We start from the raw sequence: 22,615 nt of genomic DNA on the forward strand, positions 1-22,615 counted from the left end.
GTGTACTGAGCAAGGTCATCTTCCAGGTATGGGACACAGCTAATGATAGAGACAGACAAGGTCCCTGCCCTCCAGTAGCTTAGATGCTAGTGCACAAAGATGGGGAACAGAAGACAATAAATAGAAAGTTGTAATAGGAAGGAACCAAAATGGCAGGGTAGGGGACACAGGGTGGTCAGGGGAGGCTTCTCTGAGGACATGATGTTTCAACAAAAGCATAAGAAGAACTGGAGACAGTCTTCCCAGTAGAGGAAACAGTATCTGCAAAGGTCCTGTGGTAGGAAGGAACTTAGCAAGAATAGAGACCTGTGCGCTGGTGCTCAGGAGCCAGCATACAAGGTCACAAAATGAATTTGCCAAGGTGGGGGTGGAGTCACAGCACGGGGCCAAGGGGGCTCTGCCAGGAGCTTGGGTCTCATGCCAAAAGTGAGAATGATGAGAAGCCATTGATGGTGGCAGGTGTCTGTGCAGGTCCACTGCGTCCACTTGGGAAGTGCTCACAAGCCGCCCAATCCTGCTCATTCTGTCGTCTCTCCCCACTGGTCATTGCCTTGTTCCTCCTCAGGGTCCCTATCAGATACACTGGGACCAGAAGTTTCTTCAGGTTACGACCCCACTGTAGCTCCCAAAAGATCAAAGAGAGGAAACAGGACGTTATCTAAACAGGAAGGGCATTCTCTGCCACCAGTTCTCTTATGTGACACTCTTGCCGGGAAATGTGCCCCTCAATCGGTGTGGGTGTCTTGGGTTACAAAGATTGTCTCTCCCCTGTGTTTGGGGTGGAGAGACTGCCCTTCCACGGAGATCTGGAAATACAGTCGCACATGTGTCTTACAGCGGATTCTAGTCTTCATTTATAGATGCAGCCAGATGAGCAGAATTAAAGCCCCAGCAATCATGGGCTTAGATTAGTTCATTCATTCATTGATTTAACTAATAATTAACATAAGCAGTGGATAATTTGTGTTAGCCTCTCTTTTTTCAATTCTGGTTCAGTGAAAACATGTGGGATTCATTCATTAAAAAAAAAATATTAAGGGATTAGGTGAAGTTTAGGCAGGCAAGATGTGCCGATCCCTCAAGCTGCTGACAGGGGAGGGAGACACGGAAGTCATCATTACAGCCGGTCTGAGAAGAGCGACTATAGAGGTGCCTAATTCCAGGTCAGGAACAGCACATGGAAGAGTGTGAGAGCAGAGCCAAGTTTCAGAGGACAAGGAGAAATTAGCCAGATGAGAAGGGAGAGTGATCTCCAGGCCCTGGAGCTGATAGGTCTCCAGGATATTCACCAAGTCACTCGCCCTGAGCTCTACTCTGCATGCCCTGTGGGTACTGCAGGCCATGGGCTCTCGATGTGCTTTCCCTGGGGACTGAGTCTCTGCCCCTGCCCACTTGGGCCTTGACTCAGGCCTATGTGCTCCAACCCAGATGAGTCATCCAGAATCTTGATGGCTGTCCCTGCCTCACAACCAGTATCATAAAAATAAGAGGCTCTCTCTTTGTCCAGCACTTGCTCTGCAACTGCCGTGGTTCTAAGCTTACTATGTATGTTATCTCATTCAATTCTTGGAACAACACTGCCCTAGTATCGTTACCTCCATATGACAGTGGAGAGTACTGACTCTTACAGAGGTTAGGAACTTATCAGAGATCACACTTGGTGAAGGGTGGAGCCAAGCATCATGCACAGAGATTCCCAGGCAAAGCCTAGCACATGTAATTGCTGTACGAGACCAACACTTCCCATAAAGAATACACAAACCCAGTGGGTACTGGCATTGGCCCAGGTTTCGGGGCCCTTGGGATTGTGACTTAGGTGGCTGGCCATTCGGCCTCTGAGGGGCAGCCCCTGAACGGATGAACACTCTGCCTCTACCCACCTTTCTTTCTAATGTCTCCATGCTCCAGAGCTCCCAGGGAGCTTCCCACCAAGCTCAAAGGGTAAGGACAGCACCACCAGGGAAGGGGAGCAGCAGGGGACACAGAGGCAGACAAGGATTCAGATGGGCCCATCAGGGGAGGCAGCAATACTCAGACTCCTGACTCAGTTCTCGGACGGGGCTGATATTTTTCAGCTTTGAAAGACCTTCTATTGTTAAATCCTAGGTTCAGAAATTCTGGCTTTCAGGTCAGGCAAGGAACCCTGAAATATTCCATGCCTCATGAAGATCTTCCCCTCAGCTTCCAGGGCCTTAGAGGTGGGTAGGGAGTGGAGAGTGGGGACCTCATTAAGAAATCAAGGAGTGTAGACAGAGGGAAGCCTCATGCTAGTCCCTGACTCCATCCTGGGATCCCTGGTTCCAAGGAAAATCACTCCACGCTCAGCCACATACTTGGCCATTCCCAGGCCAAAGCAGCTCCGGCATGGACACCACAATGAGTCCCACTGTGGCTGAAGCCCCAGAATGGAGAGTCCCACACCATGAGATGATGTCATTGAGCCTGTGAGGCAGTGGGGCTGCTGGGGGCTGCCAAGGCACAAGCCTGTGGGTGGCATAATGTGGTATTCATCTCCCCACTGTGCAGACAGGGGACAGGAGAACAATCCAGACTCTGTCAGCAAGGTCCTCCAGAGAGTTCAGTACCACTCTAATCAAACTGAATAAGAGGGGAGAACAGTCCTTACTCACAGCTAACGCACATAGTCACAGGCTGGAAGGACGGCTCCAGGAATGAGCTTCCTACTCAGAGGTGGCGGAACAGAGGTCATGTGGGGTGGAATTAGGGTGCTCCAAGAAACCCCCTTTAATAGATGGAATGTCCAGGGTGAAACCTGCTCCCTTGCCTGCTGCAGACATATGCCTCCTGGCCTGAGCTCAGGGACCCCTCACGGACTTACTTAGTTCCCAGCTGAGTTCCAGAACCAAGCCCAACTTGGCACTTCCTACTTGGTCTCAGCTGACACTGTATCTGTCCTTCCTGGGCTGACTTCACAGACGTTGCTGGAGGTTCCAAAAAGAGTTGCGGGTACACAGGAAGGCTCTGGGCCCACTCTCCACATCCCAGCTCAGAGACTCTCTGTTCTGAATCATCTGTCTGACTCTTCAGTGAAGCTCCCTTAACTGGGCAATAAATCCTCACCTACCACAGGCCCCTGGGATCCAGAAACATGACCTTGGTAGGAGATTATACTCTGTGCAGGAAAATCTGGACCCCAAACTTGGGCATCTGTACCATGTTTCTTCAAAAGAGAGCAAACATTGCCCTTGAACTTAGACACATGACGATTCTGAGGTTAGTGGACTTGTGCTAGACTCACTGAAATTTTGATACTTTAAATGTTCTGTTCCCTGCTCGGGCACAGCCAGCCTTAGTGCCCAAGGAGCACAACTGAAAAGACAGCCGCGGTGCTGAGTGAGTCAATCCCCTCCTCTGGGTTTCTAAGGAGCCACGGCCAGCATTTGGCTGCAAGACGAACATCCAGCAGAGCCCAGAGACCCTTACCTGCTTCTCTGACATGATATAGAGCTGCTCATGGTCCTTGGAGAAGGCCATATCTCGGAGGACAGGGCCAGGATCCACCACCTGCACAGTCTCATATTGGAGGGCATTGCCCCGGGGCCCATCCACTCGGATCTGTGGAGAAGAAAGAAAGGAGAGGCAGTGTGAGTCCCAATCCTGTGCTGTTCACAGCTGAACTCCAGGAGACAGAGTGAGCTCTATCCGAGCAGTGCTCAGTACCTGGAGTCACCCAGGCCTCATGATGAGAATGGCAAAGAAATGGAGGGGCAAGGCCACCGCTGGGCTTCACGGGGAACCCAAGGTGTTCGCCTAGTTCCCTACGCCACAGGTGTGAGCATTTGAGGCCCTGCAGGTGTTTGGAGAAGAGGGCAGGGCTGTGGGGACTAGGGAAACAGCACATGATTGAAGCTGCCTCAGATCAGAGTGTCATCTTACACCTGAGAGACAATGTTATAATATCTGCCACATTCATTGGCCCAGAGAATTTTGCCATAAGAATGCAGGAGAACTCTTTGAAACTGCTACCTGGATGTCAGTGCCATACCATGGAGGGGAACCAGGCAGGGGTTGTATGAACCCCAGAGCGTTCATACTAAGTGGTTTCTTTGTAGCCATTGGAGCCAGTGGGCCCCGAAACCTCTTGGAGGTTCTGTTCACATCCCCAGAGAAAGGGATTGGGACATTATAGGAAAATGTGTTTCTGGCATGAGTCACCCTCAGTTTTCCGAGAATACTTAGTGGGGTAGATCTTCTTGGCCATCCACAAGTCCTTCCTAGAAACACTGGGACAACATGGAGACAACAGGGGGCCCACGTGCCCCAGGACTGAGCAACCCTAGAACACATGCAGCTTCCCAGCCCCACCTGATGCTGGTCTGGCCCCTGGGCTTGGCTCACGTCTCCAGAACCATCACGGCTCTGAGGGCACAGATCCGGCATGAGTGCTGCCTGTGTTGCCCCCACCACTCACATGAGGTGGGGACGAATATTACTGAGAACGTGGTCAGCGAGAGCTACGGGTTCGCCACACATGAGTGGACGCTGTTAGTACAAGACTGTATGGTACACACTGTGTAATTTTAGAAATTTCGATAACAAAACTAAGAAAAAAATATATTCCAAACATTCTCATTATGCCCTTTTATTTTTAATTTTTAACCTCTCATGAGAACAGTAAGAATAAAAGAGTTTGTTCCAAGGAACTGAATTATAGAAAGGCCACCAATTAAGGACGACTGATCACATCTGGTCACTGGGAATTCTGCTGCTTCTGTTTCTCTCGAGTTGACAGAATTCTGACATCAGGTTGTTTTGCGGCTTATGTGTTTGATTTTTAGGTTTATTCCAGACTCTGTTTATTTTCCTTTTAAGCATTATTTTTAAGCCTCCTAGACTTCATGTACTGGGAGGTGGTTCTGAGCGTAATTCCTTATTGGTATAATGCTCTCAATCCTGTGAGTTCAGGGGTCATTGCCATGGCTCGCGTGCCCCTCCAGCAGCCACTCCACATTCTCTCATCCTCTGGTGGGGATTGAACCCACTCTGCTTCCCGGGGGAGTGCTTGATGAGCATAAACAAATCAACTCCATCTTACTCTCTTGCCGCAGTGATAGAGAGAAAAGAGTCAAGCCAACCAATGTGTTCAGTCAGAGCAAAGGAGGACAAATGATAGCAAAGAGAAGAGGTCTCCTCACCCATTATAAGGTCAGAAAGCATGCAGCTCCAAGGTCTGTGGGCAGACCTCTTGCAACAGGGAGGGGAGCTGGAATGAGGGCAGGTCAACCACAGAGATGGGGGGAAAAAATGGGTCTTTGGTGGCACGACTGAGTCACTGAATCAAAGTAACCCCAAAGTTTGCCTGATGCTGGAGCTTCCCAGTTACTCAAGATATTTCCTTTTTGTTAAAGTAATACCAAGTTTTATGCAACATCAAAAGTCCTAAGTGATATATAATGATAATACAGGAGGAAAATTAGACCCAGGTCTATTAAATAACTGGCCTGGCTATAAAATCTGCAGACAGAATTGGAATCCAGTCTGACTCTGAAGTCCATGCTTTCTCCATCGCCCAGTTATATGACTGGAGTGGGTCTCCCATTTATTTTCTGGTGGGGGCTACCTAAAGACAGGGGGCTGAGGTCAAGGTCTGGCTCTAGTCTCTATACTTCCAGAGACTTTAGTCATTCCTGATTTTTGAAGCGAAAACACTTGAGCTTGATGGATATTCATTTTAAAAACAATAAAATAAATGAATGAAGTTGAGACTCCTCCTTGCTAATTTCCCATTATGTGCATGACAACAACAACAACAACAACAACAACAATTTAAGGAATTAAAGAGACACTAAAAATCAAAATGCCTTGAGTTCCCAGAGTCCTCCTTCTGTTGCCCATCCCCAAGCCACCAGATGTTCATGTCTTTTCTTAATCCGAATGAAACAGGAGTTGGTGCAAAACCAATTGGGATTACCACCCAAGTCTGACAGCGCAGTGATGGCCTTGGCCCCTGGCCCAGCTGGGCTTTGTCCCCACCTGGGAGGTGTCCCTAGAGTGGCACTGGAGAGTGATACTGAGCACCCTGGCTGGTGTCCAGCCCTCTCAGGCTGCTGTCGGCCAGAGCAGGCTACGCAGGGAGTTGCTGGCGGAACTAAGTCTCATCCGGTGTCCCTTGGTCTGATCCCCAGTGGAAATTGGATTCGGTGCCTGAGTGGTCTTCTTTATCATTAGGCCCCAATGTCCCTGCTCCTCTGGACAAGCGGTATATGCTAGACATAGGTGGACATTGGAGGACAACAGAGGGCATGAGCCAGGGACAGAGGGGTGGACAAAGCATGGAGCAGGAAGCACCAATTGGTGAAGTTTTCACAGGCCTGCCCTTCTGCAGGGAGGCTGGACGGAGTTCTATCCCCGACCTTGTGTACTCGGCCAGAGTGGAAACAACAACTGGGAGGCATTTCTCCTGTCTCCTCCCCCACCCCATTCCCATCTACGACTTTTCAGAAAACAGAAAGGAAAGCATTCAACTACCCATTGTCTGAAAGAATCTCACACAAGACATGAAGAAGGGGAGTCCATGGTGGAATGTCCAAGGTTGAGGGAGGATGGACCAGCTGCCAGCCCTGGGGCCTCTGCATAGACAAACAATAACAAGTGCTATGTATCGAGTGGCCTCTATGTGTCAGGCACAACGTTAGGCATTTTACAGCCATGTATTTCTCATTTCAATCTCATAATTCAGTAAAGGAGTTAATACGGCACCCATTTACACGTGAGGCACAAGAGAAGTGAAGTAACTTACTCAAGGGTGGCACAGACTGGACCCATACCAACACCTGATTGGTTTCAGTGTCCCTGCTTCTATAGGCTCACACACTGCACCAAATGCTCACATCAAGCCAGGCTCTGTGATGCTCGTTGGCTGTGTGAACCCACATCCCTTCCAGCAGTCAGAGGAGTTGACTTTAAATGAACATCACCCTGTGGTGGGTGCCGGAGGAAATGTGGTTTCACCTACTGCAGTTCTTTTGGGAGAAAAACATGCATATAAACGGAGATGCTGATGTAAATTTTCTAAATAATGATCCCTTATATTTTTGTTTTGTACCTTGAAAAGCATTCTTAAATAACACTTTCTCATCTGACGGTTGTGAAATTTTTATGATGTTGACTACCAGCATAATCATTCTAATTTTACTGGTGAAAAACTGAGATGAGGGCTGTTCTGTGCCGTTTCCAAAGTTCAATGATAAACCAATGCCAGGTAGGACCAGAACCCAGGTCTCCTAATTCCCAGTGCAGCTCTTGTCTCTTAACTATTTAGATTTTCCAAAAACCTTTTGACAAGGTTCCACATGAAAAGATATTTAAAAATAATGAGTCTCCATGGGATCTTTGGGTAGTTTGGCCATGGGGAGAGAAACGACTTAGAGACAGGAAAAGGCATATTCTGTGTAGAGAAGTGGAACTGGGGACTCCCTGAGCACTAGTGCTATGACTAGTCTTATTTAATATTTTTTATAAATGGTCTGGCTACGGGAACAGGAAAATGTGCAGATGATTCTAAGTTCCATGGGATAGCAAGAAGCCCAACAATGAAGGTGAACTACAAAAGGATGGTTTGTCTTCTGCAGGGGCTGGGGGTGGGGAGAATAAGTTGCCACATGGGCAAATGGCCCTGGGACAGTGAGTGTCGTGGGCAGGGTCATACCTGTCTTACATGTATTCAGCTTAACACCCCACACGTGGCTGGTTATCAGTCAGTCATTACTGAATAAATGAAAAGCAACTTGCAGGCCAGGTGTGGTGGCTCACACCTGTAATCCCAGCACTGTGGGAGGCTGAGGTGGGTGGATTGCTAGAATTAGGAGTTCAAGACCAGCCCGAGCAAGAGTGAGACCCCATCACTACTAAAAACAAGAAAACTAGCCTGGCATTGTGGTGGGTATCTGTAGTCCCAGCTACTCAGGAGGCTGAGGCAAGAGGGTTTCTTGAGTCCAAGCTCTCTTGAGGTTCCTGTAAGCTGATGCCATTGCACTCTTCCCAGGGCTACAGAGTGAGACTTTGTCTCAAATAAATAAAATAAATAAATAAATAAATAAATAAATAAATAAAGGAAAGCAAAGCAACTCACGATCTACTGTATCTGCCCTGCTACATAGAATTACGGTAACAGCCAGAGTTAGGATAGGGGTTAGTGGGAGGATCTTAGCTCCACCATTTGCTTTTACTAATGCTCAAGGCAGCCAAAAAGGCCAACCAAATATTTGTTGGCATTCAAATGAGATTTTGAAGAAAAACAGATAAATAGAAGCCATCATCCTGGCCACGTTCCCTTGAACATAGAATGTCACATTCAGTCCACCTCTCATAAGGGAGAAATAGAGTCCAGATGCCTACAATTCAGGAATGTTCTAGAAAAGACGAGCCAGGCTGCCAGAAAAGGGGAGCACAAGGAGATACACTGAGCAGTGGCTATGATTAAGTTAGCAGTGCAGAGTCTCCCCACAGCTTGTGAGGCGACAACCTAAACAGGATTTTCATTCCACACAGTGGAGACAATACTTGTAAATCACCTAAGCAGTAAGAAAGAATGAATACAGAATTTTTTTTTTAAAGATAAAAAAATGTAAAGAGAACAAATGTGAGTCATGAATGTCAATTTGACTTTTTGGAAGATGCCAATCTCTGAGGAAGAAGCCACGTCCCAAGCCTGCATGTCCCTTGAGGGAGTGACACACCTCGCCCACCACGCACTGTGCGTTCATTGACCTTTCTCGTTCCCAGGCTCGAAGCTGCCTTCTGGAGAGAAAGGTGGTCAGTCGCAGCCCTGGCTTCCAGGAGGCCTGTCTCCGGAAGGGCTCAGATTTCACACAAATAAGGCCCACTGGCAGAGGGCATTCAGAGGCCTCTATCTGTTCTTCCAGTGAGATCTCCAGAGAGATCTGGTTCACTGGAGTTTAGCCGGGGATGATCAGCCCGGCCCCCAGAAAGGCTGATTAGCCTTGCACCAAAGGGCTACTGACACAACACCACGGACCACGAGAGGCGGACTGGTAAAACCCAGCAGGTAACATCAGGTTCACCCAAAAGCCACCTGAGGAGACAAAATCCCCTAGGTCAGTAGAAAGACTGATCTGAAGCAGCAAAATCAGCAGTACTAACAGAGTTTGTAAAGATGTAACACGCTGACAGGAAGGTAAGGTAAAAACAGGAGAAAGGGAGTCAGAGGAGAAGCATTTGGTCCCGAGGAGACCTAGTGAATGGAGCAAACCAGTTGCTAGCCACCAATACCCTCTCCGTGACAGGGACTGGTACCCCATAGGTCTTCCTTCCGTCCCAGTGGAATGTTCTAGAACACCACTGAACAACAAAAATACAATGCAAGCTCAAATGTGGGCCACACATGTCATTTAAAATTTCCTAGCAGTGGGCACATTAAAAAAAAACAGGTAAAATTAATTTTCATAATGTATTTTATCTACCCAACATGCTGCAAGTATAATCATGCTAACATGTATGTAAGTATAAAAATTATTGATGAGCTATTTTAAATTCTTTTTCTCATACTAAATCTTTGAACCCCGAGGTGTATTTCACACTTGCAGCACATCTCCATTTGGACCATCTGCATCTCCGGTGCTCAGCAGGTGGCCCGTGGCGACCATGTTGGACAGCCCAGTTCTAGACTGTTCAGTGCTGCATTACCGCACAATGCTTGGTGACTCTCCTCCTTGGGGGCCCTCAGCTGAGGTTTTGCCCGTGTCCCTCTCTTGCCACAGCACATTTGCACCTTCCAGGAACATTCAACCTACAGCATGGTGCAGTGTGCCCACTGGCCTCACTTCTTTGGAGTTCACGGGCTGTAAGCTCCGGCTGTTGCATGGTCCTGCTCAGCCCAACTGAATGCGAGTTCTCAGCTGTGAGGGCCTGGTTCTGAGCCAAGCTAGCGCTCGCTCGGCAGGCTCGTTTGACGTACTTGTGCCTTCTCCTTCCACGCTCTGGGCTCACCACCATCACGGCAGGACCCTGGCACCTGGGCAATGGTCAAAATACTCAATGACTGCTCACGGGGAGGACCAACCAGTCAGAGTGGTTGCTGTGAAAGCAGGTTCTGGGAGGCTATCACCTGTGCCAGGTCATACTGAGGGGGGGAAAGCAGTGGTGGGATAGCAGCTAGCCACCAATCACACGGAGGCATTTCAGTATTAACAGCTGGCGAGGCCTTAACCACCTAGCACCATCCCTGCCTGTGCCACACAGGAACCTCCCTTGAGGCATTCTGTGTGCACTGTGTTCCTGCCCACATGTGGCTTACCACTGCCCTGGGGGGTCCAGATATCCCTACCTGCCCGCCGTCCCCAGAGCTCAGCCTGTAGCCTGGGATCTCCCGAGGTAGCTGGCCTCTCTCCTCCAGCCCCTGATCCCACCCCATCCACCAGTGAGTGTTGCCTCCTGTCCCCATCCCTGGCACGGTGAGTCTCCACACTGCCAGGCAGACTGCTATTAAAACATCAGCAGCGTGGCCTCCACAAAGGTCAGCCGTCCAGGGAGCTCCTGGCAGCTGCTTGTTTGTTTACTGGAACGTTATCTGGGCCGGGCTGTTTGTTTACATCTGTTGAAGGATTGAACAATAAATATCGTCTCCCAGTAGCAGACAGATGCTTACACTACAGCGTTCTGGCTGCCGTCTTGCTTGGAGCAATCTCCCTACTGAGCAAACAGTGCTATTCATCTCTGAAGACGCGGCTACTCCACATTCCCCCTTCCCTCTCTCCCCTCACATCCTCCTCAAACTTCCGGGCCAAGGCCCACACTTGGGAGATTTCTGGGCTGGGCCCACGTATAAGAAGGTGGGGTGGGGGTCTGGTTTGGCAGGCAGGGAAATGGAGCTGGACCTAGAGATTGGGGGAGCACATCACAACTGGAGGCAGACGTCCCAGAGCCACTCTGAATTCTCCACCTAGGCCCTTGGACCTCAAACACATTGACATGGGGCAAACCAGCTGGTAGCCAGTAGAATCCAGTAGAATCTCTGTGAGCTGACCATCCAGGGGACTGTAACAGATGGGTCAGCATACGGAGGCGGCCAACATGTGGTGCATGTCTGGTCTGTGAACCTTAGGTCATACTTTAGGAGGTGGTCAGTGTAGGGAGGTGGTCATCTATGAAGGTTCTACTGTATCTGGTTAGGCCTCCCTCACAGGGCCAGGGATGATGGCATTTGTGGATAGACCACCCTGTATTTGATCTATACCAGAGCTGGAGACAGGCCTTGAGGTGCCCAGAACCTGTGAAATAGAAACCTCGTAGGGGCAGACAGGGACAGATGGGATGCCATCACCAGGGAGGTGAGGGATCCAGGTTTGGCTCCTCTTGGAAGCTTTGAACACTTGATTTCAGCTCTCGTAGCTGTCCTGTTCTCCGTCCTGGCCTTGGAATCTAAGGTGTGAAGTCTATTCAATTGGCCCCCAAAGGCTGTAAATAAATATCTCTGGTCACTGTCACTCAAGGATTTTTCAGGCTGAAGAGCAGGTTTAAGGAAGAATTACTCACAGAGTGCCAGAATCAGGTGCATAGAAGGGACTCATTTGTTGAATGAATGAATGATCTGAGCACTCAATTCTGGGTCTGAGTGACCCTAGTTGGAGCCATGAGACACACACACACTCTAAGACACACACACATGTCCACTACGATGAACTTGCACATCCACATGTATCCATCTACTCTCTGTCTGGCCCCAAAGATGGGCTCAAATACAGCATCTAGAACTTTCCTTTTCTAATTCTATGAAAAGTGATGGAGGGGAGGTGATTTAACTCCTATTGGGACAAAGAGGAGCTGGGAGAGTGGGGCAGGTTGGCAGGGAGACAGACAGAAATATGGGCCCAAGGCCTGAGCGTCTTGGCAACTGTCTGGTTACGGGGTTAGCATCTTGGGAGAGGGGGCCCTTCCTCTCCATATCCCTGTGAGAAAACTGCCTCAGCTGTAGGTAGTGCCCTGAAGACCTCTAAGTCCCCATCAGTCTCCGAGGGGCTGCGAGTCCATCCCCCTGCCAAGGCGGAGGGGGTAGCGGCCTCTTGCCCCATGCTGTCACTTCCTGCCAGCAATCCCTACAGCCCCCACCAAGGACACCTGAGAACAAAACAGACTCATCGTGGCACCTTGCGTCATCCCCAGGGCTTGTGTTTTTAAATTCATTCCATTCCTTCTCCCTGGATTTCTAATCCCCTTTCTTTGCTCTGCCTTTGCTCATTTCTGTAGCACTTGTCACCTTCCAACACACTATGTCATGTGTCCATTTATTATGGCCATTGTCTGCCCCTCTTGCTAGAACAGAAACCTGCCTAACAGGTACAATGAACACTATTCGGGTGATGGACACACTTAACAGCCATGATTCAAGCATTACGAAAGTGATTTGTGTAACAAAAACATTTGTACTTCTTCGATGGTTTGAAATTTAAAAAATATGTAAATTCCATAAGAGCATAAGTCTTTACCAAGAGCCGTATCTCAAACCCTTGAACCATGCCATAAAATAGGTGCTTAATAAGTCTCTCTTGATAAGAGAATGGACAAAAGTATACGAGAACACCCAAAGTTCTCACCGCACCTTCACTTGTGCTGAGTATGTAGACCTCCCCTACTTTACAGCCAGGGGTCAAACAGCTGGGAGGTTCTCACTGGGAGATCCAGTGGCTGCGGCAGAGCCAGAACTACCCTGCGGGGCCCAAGAGGCCCGGGGTGCCCTGTCTCGCCAGTAGAGTGGACTCTACTTCAGGCCACCTCACATCCACGCCTACCTGCCTGGGGCTGCAGGGCTTGGAGGGCAGGTGTGGCCACCCCTTCTGTATCCACGCTGCTTATATTGCCCCAGAATAGCACAAGGAAGGCACTTTGTTCTGATTTCCTGATTCCAGGCAGGAGAAAGAGGATGGGAAGGGAACTGCGGGAGTGTAAACAGTAATAATTAGACACCCTGTGTGTGCAGGAACCTGCGCCGTGTTACCAAACACCACCAGACAGTCGGCCTCTTTTGGGTCTCCCATTACACTCTTTCACAAAGCCAAATAATGATTTCTAGGCTTCTGCGAGGATTCTTGCCCTGCAAAGTCCCAATCTAAGGTGTCCAGGACAAGGCCCCAGAGCCACCCTCTCCTGCTTGTGTGGTGACACGGAAAATAAGCTACAACTCCAGAAGAAAAAGATGCTGAAGAAATACCAAGGAAGGTCAAGGCAGCTGATACAAAGGAAGAGCCAGAAAGAGGCTCAAAGCAGCATATTCCTAATGCAGAATGTTCTCAAACAGCTTCTGTTGCAGATTTCCAAGACATTCATCCACAGGCACTGTGTGTCGAAATTCAGGGTTTGAGATCTTGGCAGGTCAGCTATCTCGTGTTCCTGAGCCACTTCCAACCTCAGTTGGCCTTTTCCTGTGTCCCACTGGCCAGAAAGGGCAGATTGCTCCCAATTCTAGAAAAAAAAATGCTACTTGGGAGGCTGAGGCAAGAGAATTGCTTAAGCCCAAGAGTTTCAGGTTGCTGTGAGCTGTGATGCCCCGACACTCTACAGAGGGTGATATAACGAGACTACCTCAAAACAAACAAACAAACAAAAAAAGTCATCTGAATAGATGGTTAATTTGCCACCTGCCATGTACCAGAAACCATGCCATGAACTTTACATGCATCGGCTCCTTCTGATGCCTGGCAGATGGACCACGCTCACCTGTGTTACAGAAGACCAGAGTCCCGAGCTGGGGTGCATAGCAGCAGGCAAGTGGTTAACCTGGGGCAAATAGTGGGAGTCCACTAAACTTGTCTAAGTGTCACTTTTCTCATACAAAACCCAGAAATAATAATAACAGTACTTTGTTGTTATTGTGTAAGTATGAGAATGTTCCAAGTGTATAAAATACTTAGTAATAGTTAAGTTTCAATAAATACTAGCAATTATGACTATTCATATGGATGGATTTCTACAGTTTTCATCCATGCCAGCTGAGAGTACAACTCTGTGTGCTGTAGAAAGAGAGGTTAGACGATGTGGCCCGCAGACAAGGTCACCGTAGGGCCAGAAAGAGAGAAGAGGACCGATCATTCATTTCTGGGCTGTCTGAAGCGGACAGAGGGCAGGGACACAGGCACAGCAGACTCAGTGCCGTGGACGGGTTGTGTAGATTGGCATTCTATGCGCATGGACCCAGAACCTTCCCACAATGGTCCTGAAGCTGCAGGAATTATCCAGGAAACCATGAGTCTGATAGAAAGTGACTCAGAAAGACTGCAACTTCGAGGAGGAAGATGAGAGCAGATTCATGCCCATGGCTTGATCAAGCCACAGGTAGAGAGCAAGAGCCACACGGCCCAGCTCCGCCAAGAGGAAAGGCATCTCTGAGCACCTAGGGAGGGCCAAGGTCAGAGTCAGGGCTGCCAGAATGCTGAGGAGAAGCAGGCCCACTTTCCTAAAGCAGAGGCAGGGGCTCCACGTGGTGTCAGGCACAGAGGCCTGAGTCATAGCAGGAGCCCATTCCTCATCCACACACCCCTATCGTGTCACCCTATGACTTGGAAAAGCCACTCTTGTACTTGCCCTCCCACGTGTGGGAGTCTATCTCCTCTCCTATCTGCTCCACACAACCGCTGCAGTCACCACAGGGTTAATGTCTGAGCACCTTGTACACTGGCAGGCAGAGGACGCTGGGGATGACATACGGTCAGCCTTTCTCTTCTGTTGGAGATCGGGCCTCCTCTGGGGTAGAATTCAGCAGGTGCTTAATGCAGCTGGACTGGAACAAGGGGAAAACCCCTGTCCAGCTGCAGGTCCACAGAAAACAAAAGTAGGGAGAAGCCTAGAAATGCACAGACTTCTGCATCAGCTGCTACAGCATCTTTAAGAGTGTGGAAGCTTCTAGCACAGAACTTGGTACAGAGTAGAAACTCAATAATTAAATAATGGCCGAATGAGGGAAGGTGGCCTATCTCTAGAAAGAGGGACTTCCTCCCAGGCTCAGGGCAGCTTCGCTTCCCTCAGCTTCATAGCTTAGATTTTACCAGTTGTCACCCACACCCAACAGTGGCACCCCTATGAACCCCTCTCAGACCCTCTCCTTCCCCTTCATCAATCCAATGGCTGTCAGACACTGACCTTTGAGGGCCCCGTCATCCCTGCACATGGCCTCACCCTCCTTTGCCGGGCCAGGTACTTTCCTGTTTCCTCCGGGACTCAGCTCGATTGCTCACTCTCAGCCCTGTTCACACTGTTCCCCTCCCCTCTTTCTCCCACTTTCTCTCTGCTTCCTTTCAACCAGTCCCTGCCCATCAGTCCCCCTGAATCTGGCCCGGGCCACTCCTCAGAAAGCTTTCTCCATAACACCTGGCACGGTCAGCCCTCAGAGCCGTCGCCCGCTTGGGCTCTGCTGGAAGCCCGTCATTCTTTCTCCTCATGCTTCCATTGAGTTTTGCTTTAGCTACGAACCATTGCTGTCAACATCTTGAGGCCAGGTCTGAGGCAGAGAGCTTCACTCTGAGGCAGAGAGCCAAGCTCAACTCCTGAGTTCTCCTGTTACTGATGCTTGCAACCTCAGGCAGGACTTGTCAGATTTGCTAGCATCCTTGGCTTAAAGACACCAAGCTCAGAGGAGCTGTGAGGCTATCATCAGACTTCTGGTCCAGCCCTGGCAGACCCTAGCACTAAATGCACGTGCCTGTGACTTGTAGCTGCTGAATAGGGAGGTATCCACAGTTAGTCCGAAGATGATGAAATCTGTGAGGATGAGGATAACGTAGCAGGGCACAGCTGCCCTCCCATATCCCCCAAACAGCTCCATGAACACCTGTTGCTTAATAGCTGTTTAGTGAGTTAACGGATGGACACATGAGACCCAGTAACCATGAAGAAGGATCAGAAGGGTCCCAGTGTCCTCAGAGACTCCCTCCCAAGCTCACAACTCTTTGATGTCTTGTCCTTGAAGGACCACCCGTCCTCTTCCTAGCACCAAGGGCATCTGCAGCACCCAGCTTGTATGTTTCCCCATGGGTCCCCTGCTCAGCCCCTAGGCCCGGTACTGCAATTTCCTTGACAAATAAATAACCCAGAGAGCATCAGACAAGGACGTACAACCTAAACATTTGCTCTCCTGGACAAACTCAGCTTTAGCTTCCTTCCCTGCAGCCTCACAGGGAAGGGCCAGAGGCTGCCATCCCAGAACAGCTGTCTGTGTCTTTGGGAGGCTGGGAACAGTCCATATTCGTCTTGCACAAAGGATCAAGGTATAGCTTCCTAGGACTTCCACATAAGTCCTCATGGATGGCACTCATGCATTGCAGCACGGGGTCCCCAGGTGTCCCCGTCTTTCCTGCTGGCCTGCATGCTGAGGCCACCTCCTATTCTCCTGCCCTAAGCCCACAAGCCAGGAAGTGGAACTCCAGACTGGAGTTTATATTTTCTGGCTCAAAATATGGACTCGGCAACAATTCACATAAAAGCAGGCATTGTTACAGGCCACCGTGATAAGGTTCAGTGTCGTCCAACAAAAAACTACTGGCACTTGTTTGAAGAGTGAGCCTCTGCCAGGGTTAGCTCACAGATCACCACGCCTTCCTGAGTCCTTCACTTCCCTGTCCCCACACACGTCCCCAGCATAGCTGTTGCCCATTGCCTGCATCTTACTTTTTTTAACAACAGCCACTCTGGGAAAGAAACTCTTGGAACGATCAAGTAAGAACCCAGGAACTCGTGAGGCTTGGGGTGAAGCGTGTGAATAGTTTATAGTCAGAAAATCTGTTCTCAAAGACACGGTGGGGGACAGCCTTCCCCAGGCTGAGACTGCTGGAGCTGAGAAGGGCGTCCCTGTCCAGGGATGACATCACCAGACAGGGCTGGAATGCACAGATGCAGGAGGCCGGGGGCCCCAGGGCCGGGGGGAGCTTGGCTGCAAGATCACAAAGGGTCTTTTGACCACCCTTCATCCCGGGAAAACCACAGAGCCCCACTGTAAGCCACCTCCGCCCTCAGTTGAGGGGTCTAAAGACACCCTCCTCAAATGAGATGGGTGACCTTTGATCCCAGTGAAGGAGGCACCAGAGCCAAAGTGCCTCGAAGGAAAACAACAGTAACACTAAGTGCCTGTGTGGGAGATGCGCTCTGCCAGAGCCTGTGGAGTTAATTGTAGAGAAATGCATTTTAAAATAAGATATTGGAAAACCATCCTCTCCATCACTGGTTATTACAATTATTTATGCAGTATCACCGAGGCCCGTGTTTCACAGCAATTAAACTATGGATCACCCAGCTCCGAAGCGAAATCCACAGCCGCTGGGCCTTGTCCTTCGGGACTTCTCTCTCCCAATGCTTCAGAGGAGGAAACTGAGCCCAGGGAGGAAGTCACCAAAAAAGGTCATGGGTTGGAATATTAATATTAATAATAAAGATGTCAACATAATATATTGGTGGTATGTTAACACAATAATAGTAATATGTGCATTTACATATCTGTCTCGGTGTTAGTCTCCGGACTCGGCCCCCAAATCAAGTAGTGTAATGATTAAAAGGAAGGGCTCCAAACCCAGCTTTGTCAAGAACTACCCACATTACCTTGGGGAGTGAGTTGACTTCTCTAACCACTGATTTCTTCTTTCAGAAAATGCAAAATGATAGCAGTACTTACCACATTCGGGCAACGGGAAGACTTTAATGAACCAGTAGATGCAAAGCATTTAGCACACCACCCTCACATGATCAGGGCTAAGCCAGAGTCAGTGGTTATCATCACAAGAGTCTATAGCTACTCACTGACCCAGCACACAGCTGCCTCACTGGCGAGGGCGAGAGGGAGAGCTCACTCTCCTGGGCTTCTCCACACTGAGATTGGAGGGACACTTCCTTCTTTCTCCATGGTCATGAGGCAGGAGCTGGACTTGGACCTCTGCCTGCAGCTGGCCCCCTGGATGAGCCTCAAGTGGTCACAGAACTCCACCCTCTCTCTCTACCCTCTACGCTGTACCTCAGAAACATGGCCTAGGTTCCCACCATTTCTCCTCAAGCTTAGAATCAATATTAAGCTAATAAAAGTTATAAAGTCTTATTTATGTAATGCATTTAAAATATTTTATGTGTTTTCATGAAAGCTATAACCCAGTCACAACCTAAGAATAGGGGGAAAGGGGAAAGGGGAAAGGGAGGGGAGGGAGGGGGGAGGTGGGTAGAGGGAATGGGATTGGTGGGATTACACCAGCGGTGCATCTTACAAGGGTATATGTGAAACTTGGTAAATGTGGAATGTAAGTGTCTTGGCACAGTAACTGAGAGAATGCCAGGAAGGCTATGTTAACCAGTGTGATGAAAGTGTGTCAAACGCTCTGTAAAGCTAGTGAATGATGCCCCATGATCATATCAATGTACACAGCTATGATTTAATAAAAAAAAAAAGAAAAAGAAAAAAAAAATAAAATATTTTATGTGTTTTAAGGAAATGGTAAGGGATAAAATGTACTGAATGGTGGGAGTCTGGAACTTCATGGAAATACTTCCCCTCCATAAACCTTTGTGCTATAGGAAGTTGCGTGTTCCTGAGACATAGTCTTTTAAACTGCACGTGCAGAGGGGAAACGGGTGACAGAAAGTCTTGATGCTCCTGTTGGTCAAGCCTAAAGTCCGTGGGAAGAATGGAGGGAGAAGACCATGGAGCTCCAAGAACCAGTGACAGCTCTGAATTGTCATACCTGGATGGCCAAGGGATGGCCCAAGGAGCAAGTTGGAAGGGAAAACTGGTGTGAGAGGAAGAGTGACCCTGAGACCTGCAGAGTGTCGGTGACAGTGGCCAATGGACTATCTCTTTGCCTTCGGAAATTTCAGACTGGTATCTAGGTCATTGCTTAGGACAATTTGGTTACTGCCATTCTAGAGGTGGACCGTCAAATTATGTCATAAAAACACTTCTCAGAGCCAGAACTGAGACCACCACCATGCCAGGCTGGCCTTCCTACCCTCTCCCTGAGGGCCACATCAGACACATTTCACAGATTACAGAACACAGAGCCATAGGTGCTAGTGAAAGGTAAGGACACAAAGTCACATTTTCCCTCTTCCCTTTGTGTTGCTTCAGACAATCATGAAGGGCTCTCTCTGTTGAGAGATAAAACATTCTTCCATTTCCCATTCCTGCAGCTTAAATGTGCTCCCTGCCTTAACCCATGCAAACTTGCAAATAAGCAGCTAGTCACTTTGAGAACAGGAAGGATGCATCTAGTCAATTGCCTCCTCTACACCACCACCACCATCCTTGAATTTCACTATTTCAGGACTCTTTCTTTGAGTTAAATATTTTCAAAGAATTAAAGAAAAGTCTCATTTTGCACTACGATTTTCCCAATTTTGCTTAGGGCCTGTTCCAGGTCATTTTTCCAAAGTCTGTACCAATTTCTTTCTTTCTTTTTTTTTTTTTTAATTGTTGGGGATTCATTAAGGGTACAATAAACCAGGTTACACTGATTGCATTTGTTAGGTAAAGTCCCTCTTGCAATCGTGTCTTGCCCCCAAAAGGTGTGGCACACACCAAGGTCCCACCCACCTCCCTCCTTTCCTCTCTCTGCTCTTCCTTTCCCCAGCCCTCCCTCCTCCTTTCTCTGCTCTCCCCTTACCCTACCCCCACCATGACCTTAATTGTCATTAATTGTCCTCATATCAAAATTGAGTACATAGGATTCATGCTTTTCCATTCTTGTGATGCTTTACCAAGAATAATGTCTTCCACTTCCATCCAGGTTAATACGAAGGATGTAAAGTCTCCATTTTTTTAATGGCTGAATAGTATTCCATGGTATACATATACCACAGCTTGTTAATCCATTCCTGGGTCGGTGGGCATTTAGGCTGTTTCCACATTTTGGCGATTGTAAATTGAGCTGCAATAAACAGTCTAGTACAAGTGTCCTTATGATAAAAGGATTTTTTTCCTTCTGGGTAGATGCCCAGATTGCAGGATCAAATGGAAAGTCTAGCTTGAGTGCTTTGAGGTTTCTCCATACTTCCTTCCAAAAAGGTTGTACTAGTTTGCAGTCCCACCAGCAGTGTAAAAGTGTTCCCTTCTCTCCACATCCACGCCAGCATCTGCAGTTTTGAGATTTTGTGATGTGGGCCATTCTTGCTGGGGTTAGATGGTGACTCAGGATGGTTTTGATTTGCAGTTCTCTAATAATTAGGGATGATGAACATTTTTTCATATTTGTTAGCCATTCATCTTCTTTAGAGAAGGTTCTAATCATGTCTCTTGCCCATTGATATATGGGATTGTTGGCTTTTTTCATGTGGATTAATTTGAGTTCTCTATAGATCCTAATTACCAAGCTTTTGTCTGATTCAAAATATGCAAATATCCTTTCCCATTGTGTAGGTAGTTTATTTGCTTTGGTTGTTGTCTCCTTAGCTGTACAGAAGCTTTTCAGTTTAATGAAGTCCCATTTGTTTATTTTTGTTGCTGTTGCAATTGCCATGGCAGTCTTCTTCGTGAAGTCCTTCCCCAGGCCAACATCTTCCAGTGTTTTTCCTATGCTTTCTTTGAGGATTTTTATTATTTCATGCCTTAAATTTAAGTCCTTTATCTATCTTGAATCAATTTTTGTGAGTGGGGAAAGGTGTGGGTCCAGTTTCAGTCTTTTACATGTGGATATCCAGTTCTCCCAACACCATTTATTAAATAGGGAGTCTTTCCCCCAAGGTATGCTCTTGTTTGGTTTATCAAAGATTAGGTGGTTGTAAGATGTTAGTTTCATTTCCTGGTTTTCTATTTGATTCCAAGTGTCTATGTCTCTATTTTTGTCCTAGTACCATGCCGTCTTGACCACTACGGCTTTGTAGTACAGCCTAAAATCTGGTATGCTGATGCCCCCAGCTTTATTTTTATCACTAAGAACTGCCTTAGCTATACGGGGTTTTTTCTGGTTTCATACAAAACGCAGAATCATTTTTTCCAAATCTTGAAAGTACGATGTTGGTATTTTAATAGGAATGGCATTGAATAGGTAGATTGCTTTGGGAAGTATAGACATTTTAACAGTGTTGATTCTTCCCATCCATGAGCATGGTATGTTCTTCCATTTGTTAATATCCTCTGCTATTTTCTTTCTGAGGATTTCATAATTTTCTTTATAGAGGTCCTTCACCCCCTCTGTTAGGTATATTCCTAGGTATTTCATTTTCTTTGAAACTATGGTGAAGGGAGTTATGTCCTTAATTAGCTTATCATCTTGACTGTTATTGGCATATACAAAGGCTACTGACTTATGGACATTGATTTTATATCCTGAGACATTACTGTATTTTTTGGTAACTTCCAGGAGTCTTATGGTTGAGTTTGGGATTCTCTAAGTATAAGATCATGTCTTCAGCAAAGAGGGAGAGTTTGACCTCCTCTGCTCCCATTTGGATTCCCTTTATTTCCTTGTCTTGTCTAATTGTATTGGCTAGAACTTCCAGCACTATGTTGAATAGTAAAGGTGACAGAGGACAACCTTGTCTGGTTCCACTTCTCAGAGCAAAAGCTTTCAGTTTTACTCCATTCAGTAAAATATTAGCTGTGGGTTTGTCATAGATAGCTTCAATCAGTTCCAGAAATGTGCCACCTATGCCTATACTCTTCAGTGTTCTAATTAGAAAAGGATGCTGGATTTTATCGAATGCTTTTTCTGCATCTATTGAGAGTCTATACCAATATCAAAATTCAAAAATATCTACCATTACAAAAAAAAAATCTCAGGTTTATTTCCCGCCTTCACCTAAGATTTAAGAGAAAATGAATCACATTCAAGGGGAAGCGTAGTATTTTCTTTAGAGCCCTTGACTCTGGGTCAGAGCTTTTGGTCCGTCTCATGCCAGTGCCCACCTCTGAGCTCCCTTTTGCTTCTTGGGGTCTTCTGAGGTTCCCTCAGACCAGAAGAAGGGGAAAGGGAGGTGATAAGAATAAGGAAGAGAAGAGGGGAAGGTGGAGCTGAGGGTTGCAGAATGGGAAGAAAACCTGATTTTATAGGTTTTTACTCTTGGGCTCTGAAAGGGGTCCCCACGGAGCCTCTTCGTCCTTAGACCCTGGGTCCTGCATCAGAACCTCCCTGCGTTTGCACAGTGGACCTCCAGCCCCTTTATTTCCCATCCCTCAAGGTAGACCAGGACAGGCATGATGGAAATACTTCTTTGTTCCTCCTCAGCCCAGCAGGACACTGATCATGCTAGCTTGTCATGCTTCAAAAAAAAAAAAAGAGAGAGAGAGAGACGGAAAGAAGCCAGCAACAAAATTGTCTTGCTTCACTTAACTTCTCGGATTTCTAAGCAGGTAATTATTTCCTCAGCCTCCAATGGACTGCAAGTACTTTGGAGGGTTTTATTACAGACATTCCATAAATAAAGGTATCAGATAATTAAGGATAATCTTATCCTCCACCCTCCTAAGCAAGTTGTTTATCCAAGAGAACACTGTGCTCCCCCCACCCCCAGCATTCTCTTCCTCAGCTTTCCGTCAAGTACCTCAGTGGGCCAAGAGGAGGATCTTGGAGCAAGGGAGATGTTCCTGTGACTGGGGCCTGGGAAACTGAGGACCAGAGGGACTCCCCCACTGGTCTGCTGTGTGTGACCTCTAGGAGTCTGGTTTTATCCAGCTCAT

General features: G+C 47.8%; 1 protein-coding gene across 1 annotated transcript in view; it reads right to left on the minus strand.

The window, feature by feature from the left end:
- Window positions 1-22,615, minus strand: part of PLXNA4 (plexin A4) — a 442,851-nt gene that overhangs the window by 171,024 nt on the left and 249,212 nt on the right. The window contains exon 4 of the mRNA XM_053553499.1: window positions 3,445-3,576. Within this exon, the coding sequence (XP_053409474.1) occupies window positions 3,445-3,576 (132 nt within the window). The remainder of the gene's footprint in view (window positions 1-3,444; window positions 3,577-22,615) is intronic.

Source organism: Nycticebus coucang, chromosome 11, assembly GCF_027406575.1.
Source record: "Nycticebus coucang isolate mNycCou1 chromosome 11, mNycCou1.pri, whole genome shotgun sequence".
Lineage (NCBI taxonomy): Eukaryota > Metazoa > Chordata > Mammalia > Primates > Lorisidae > Nycticebus > Nycticebus coucang.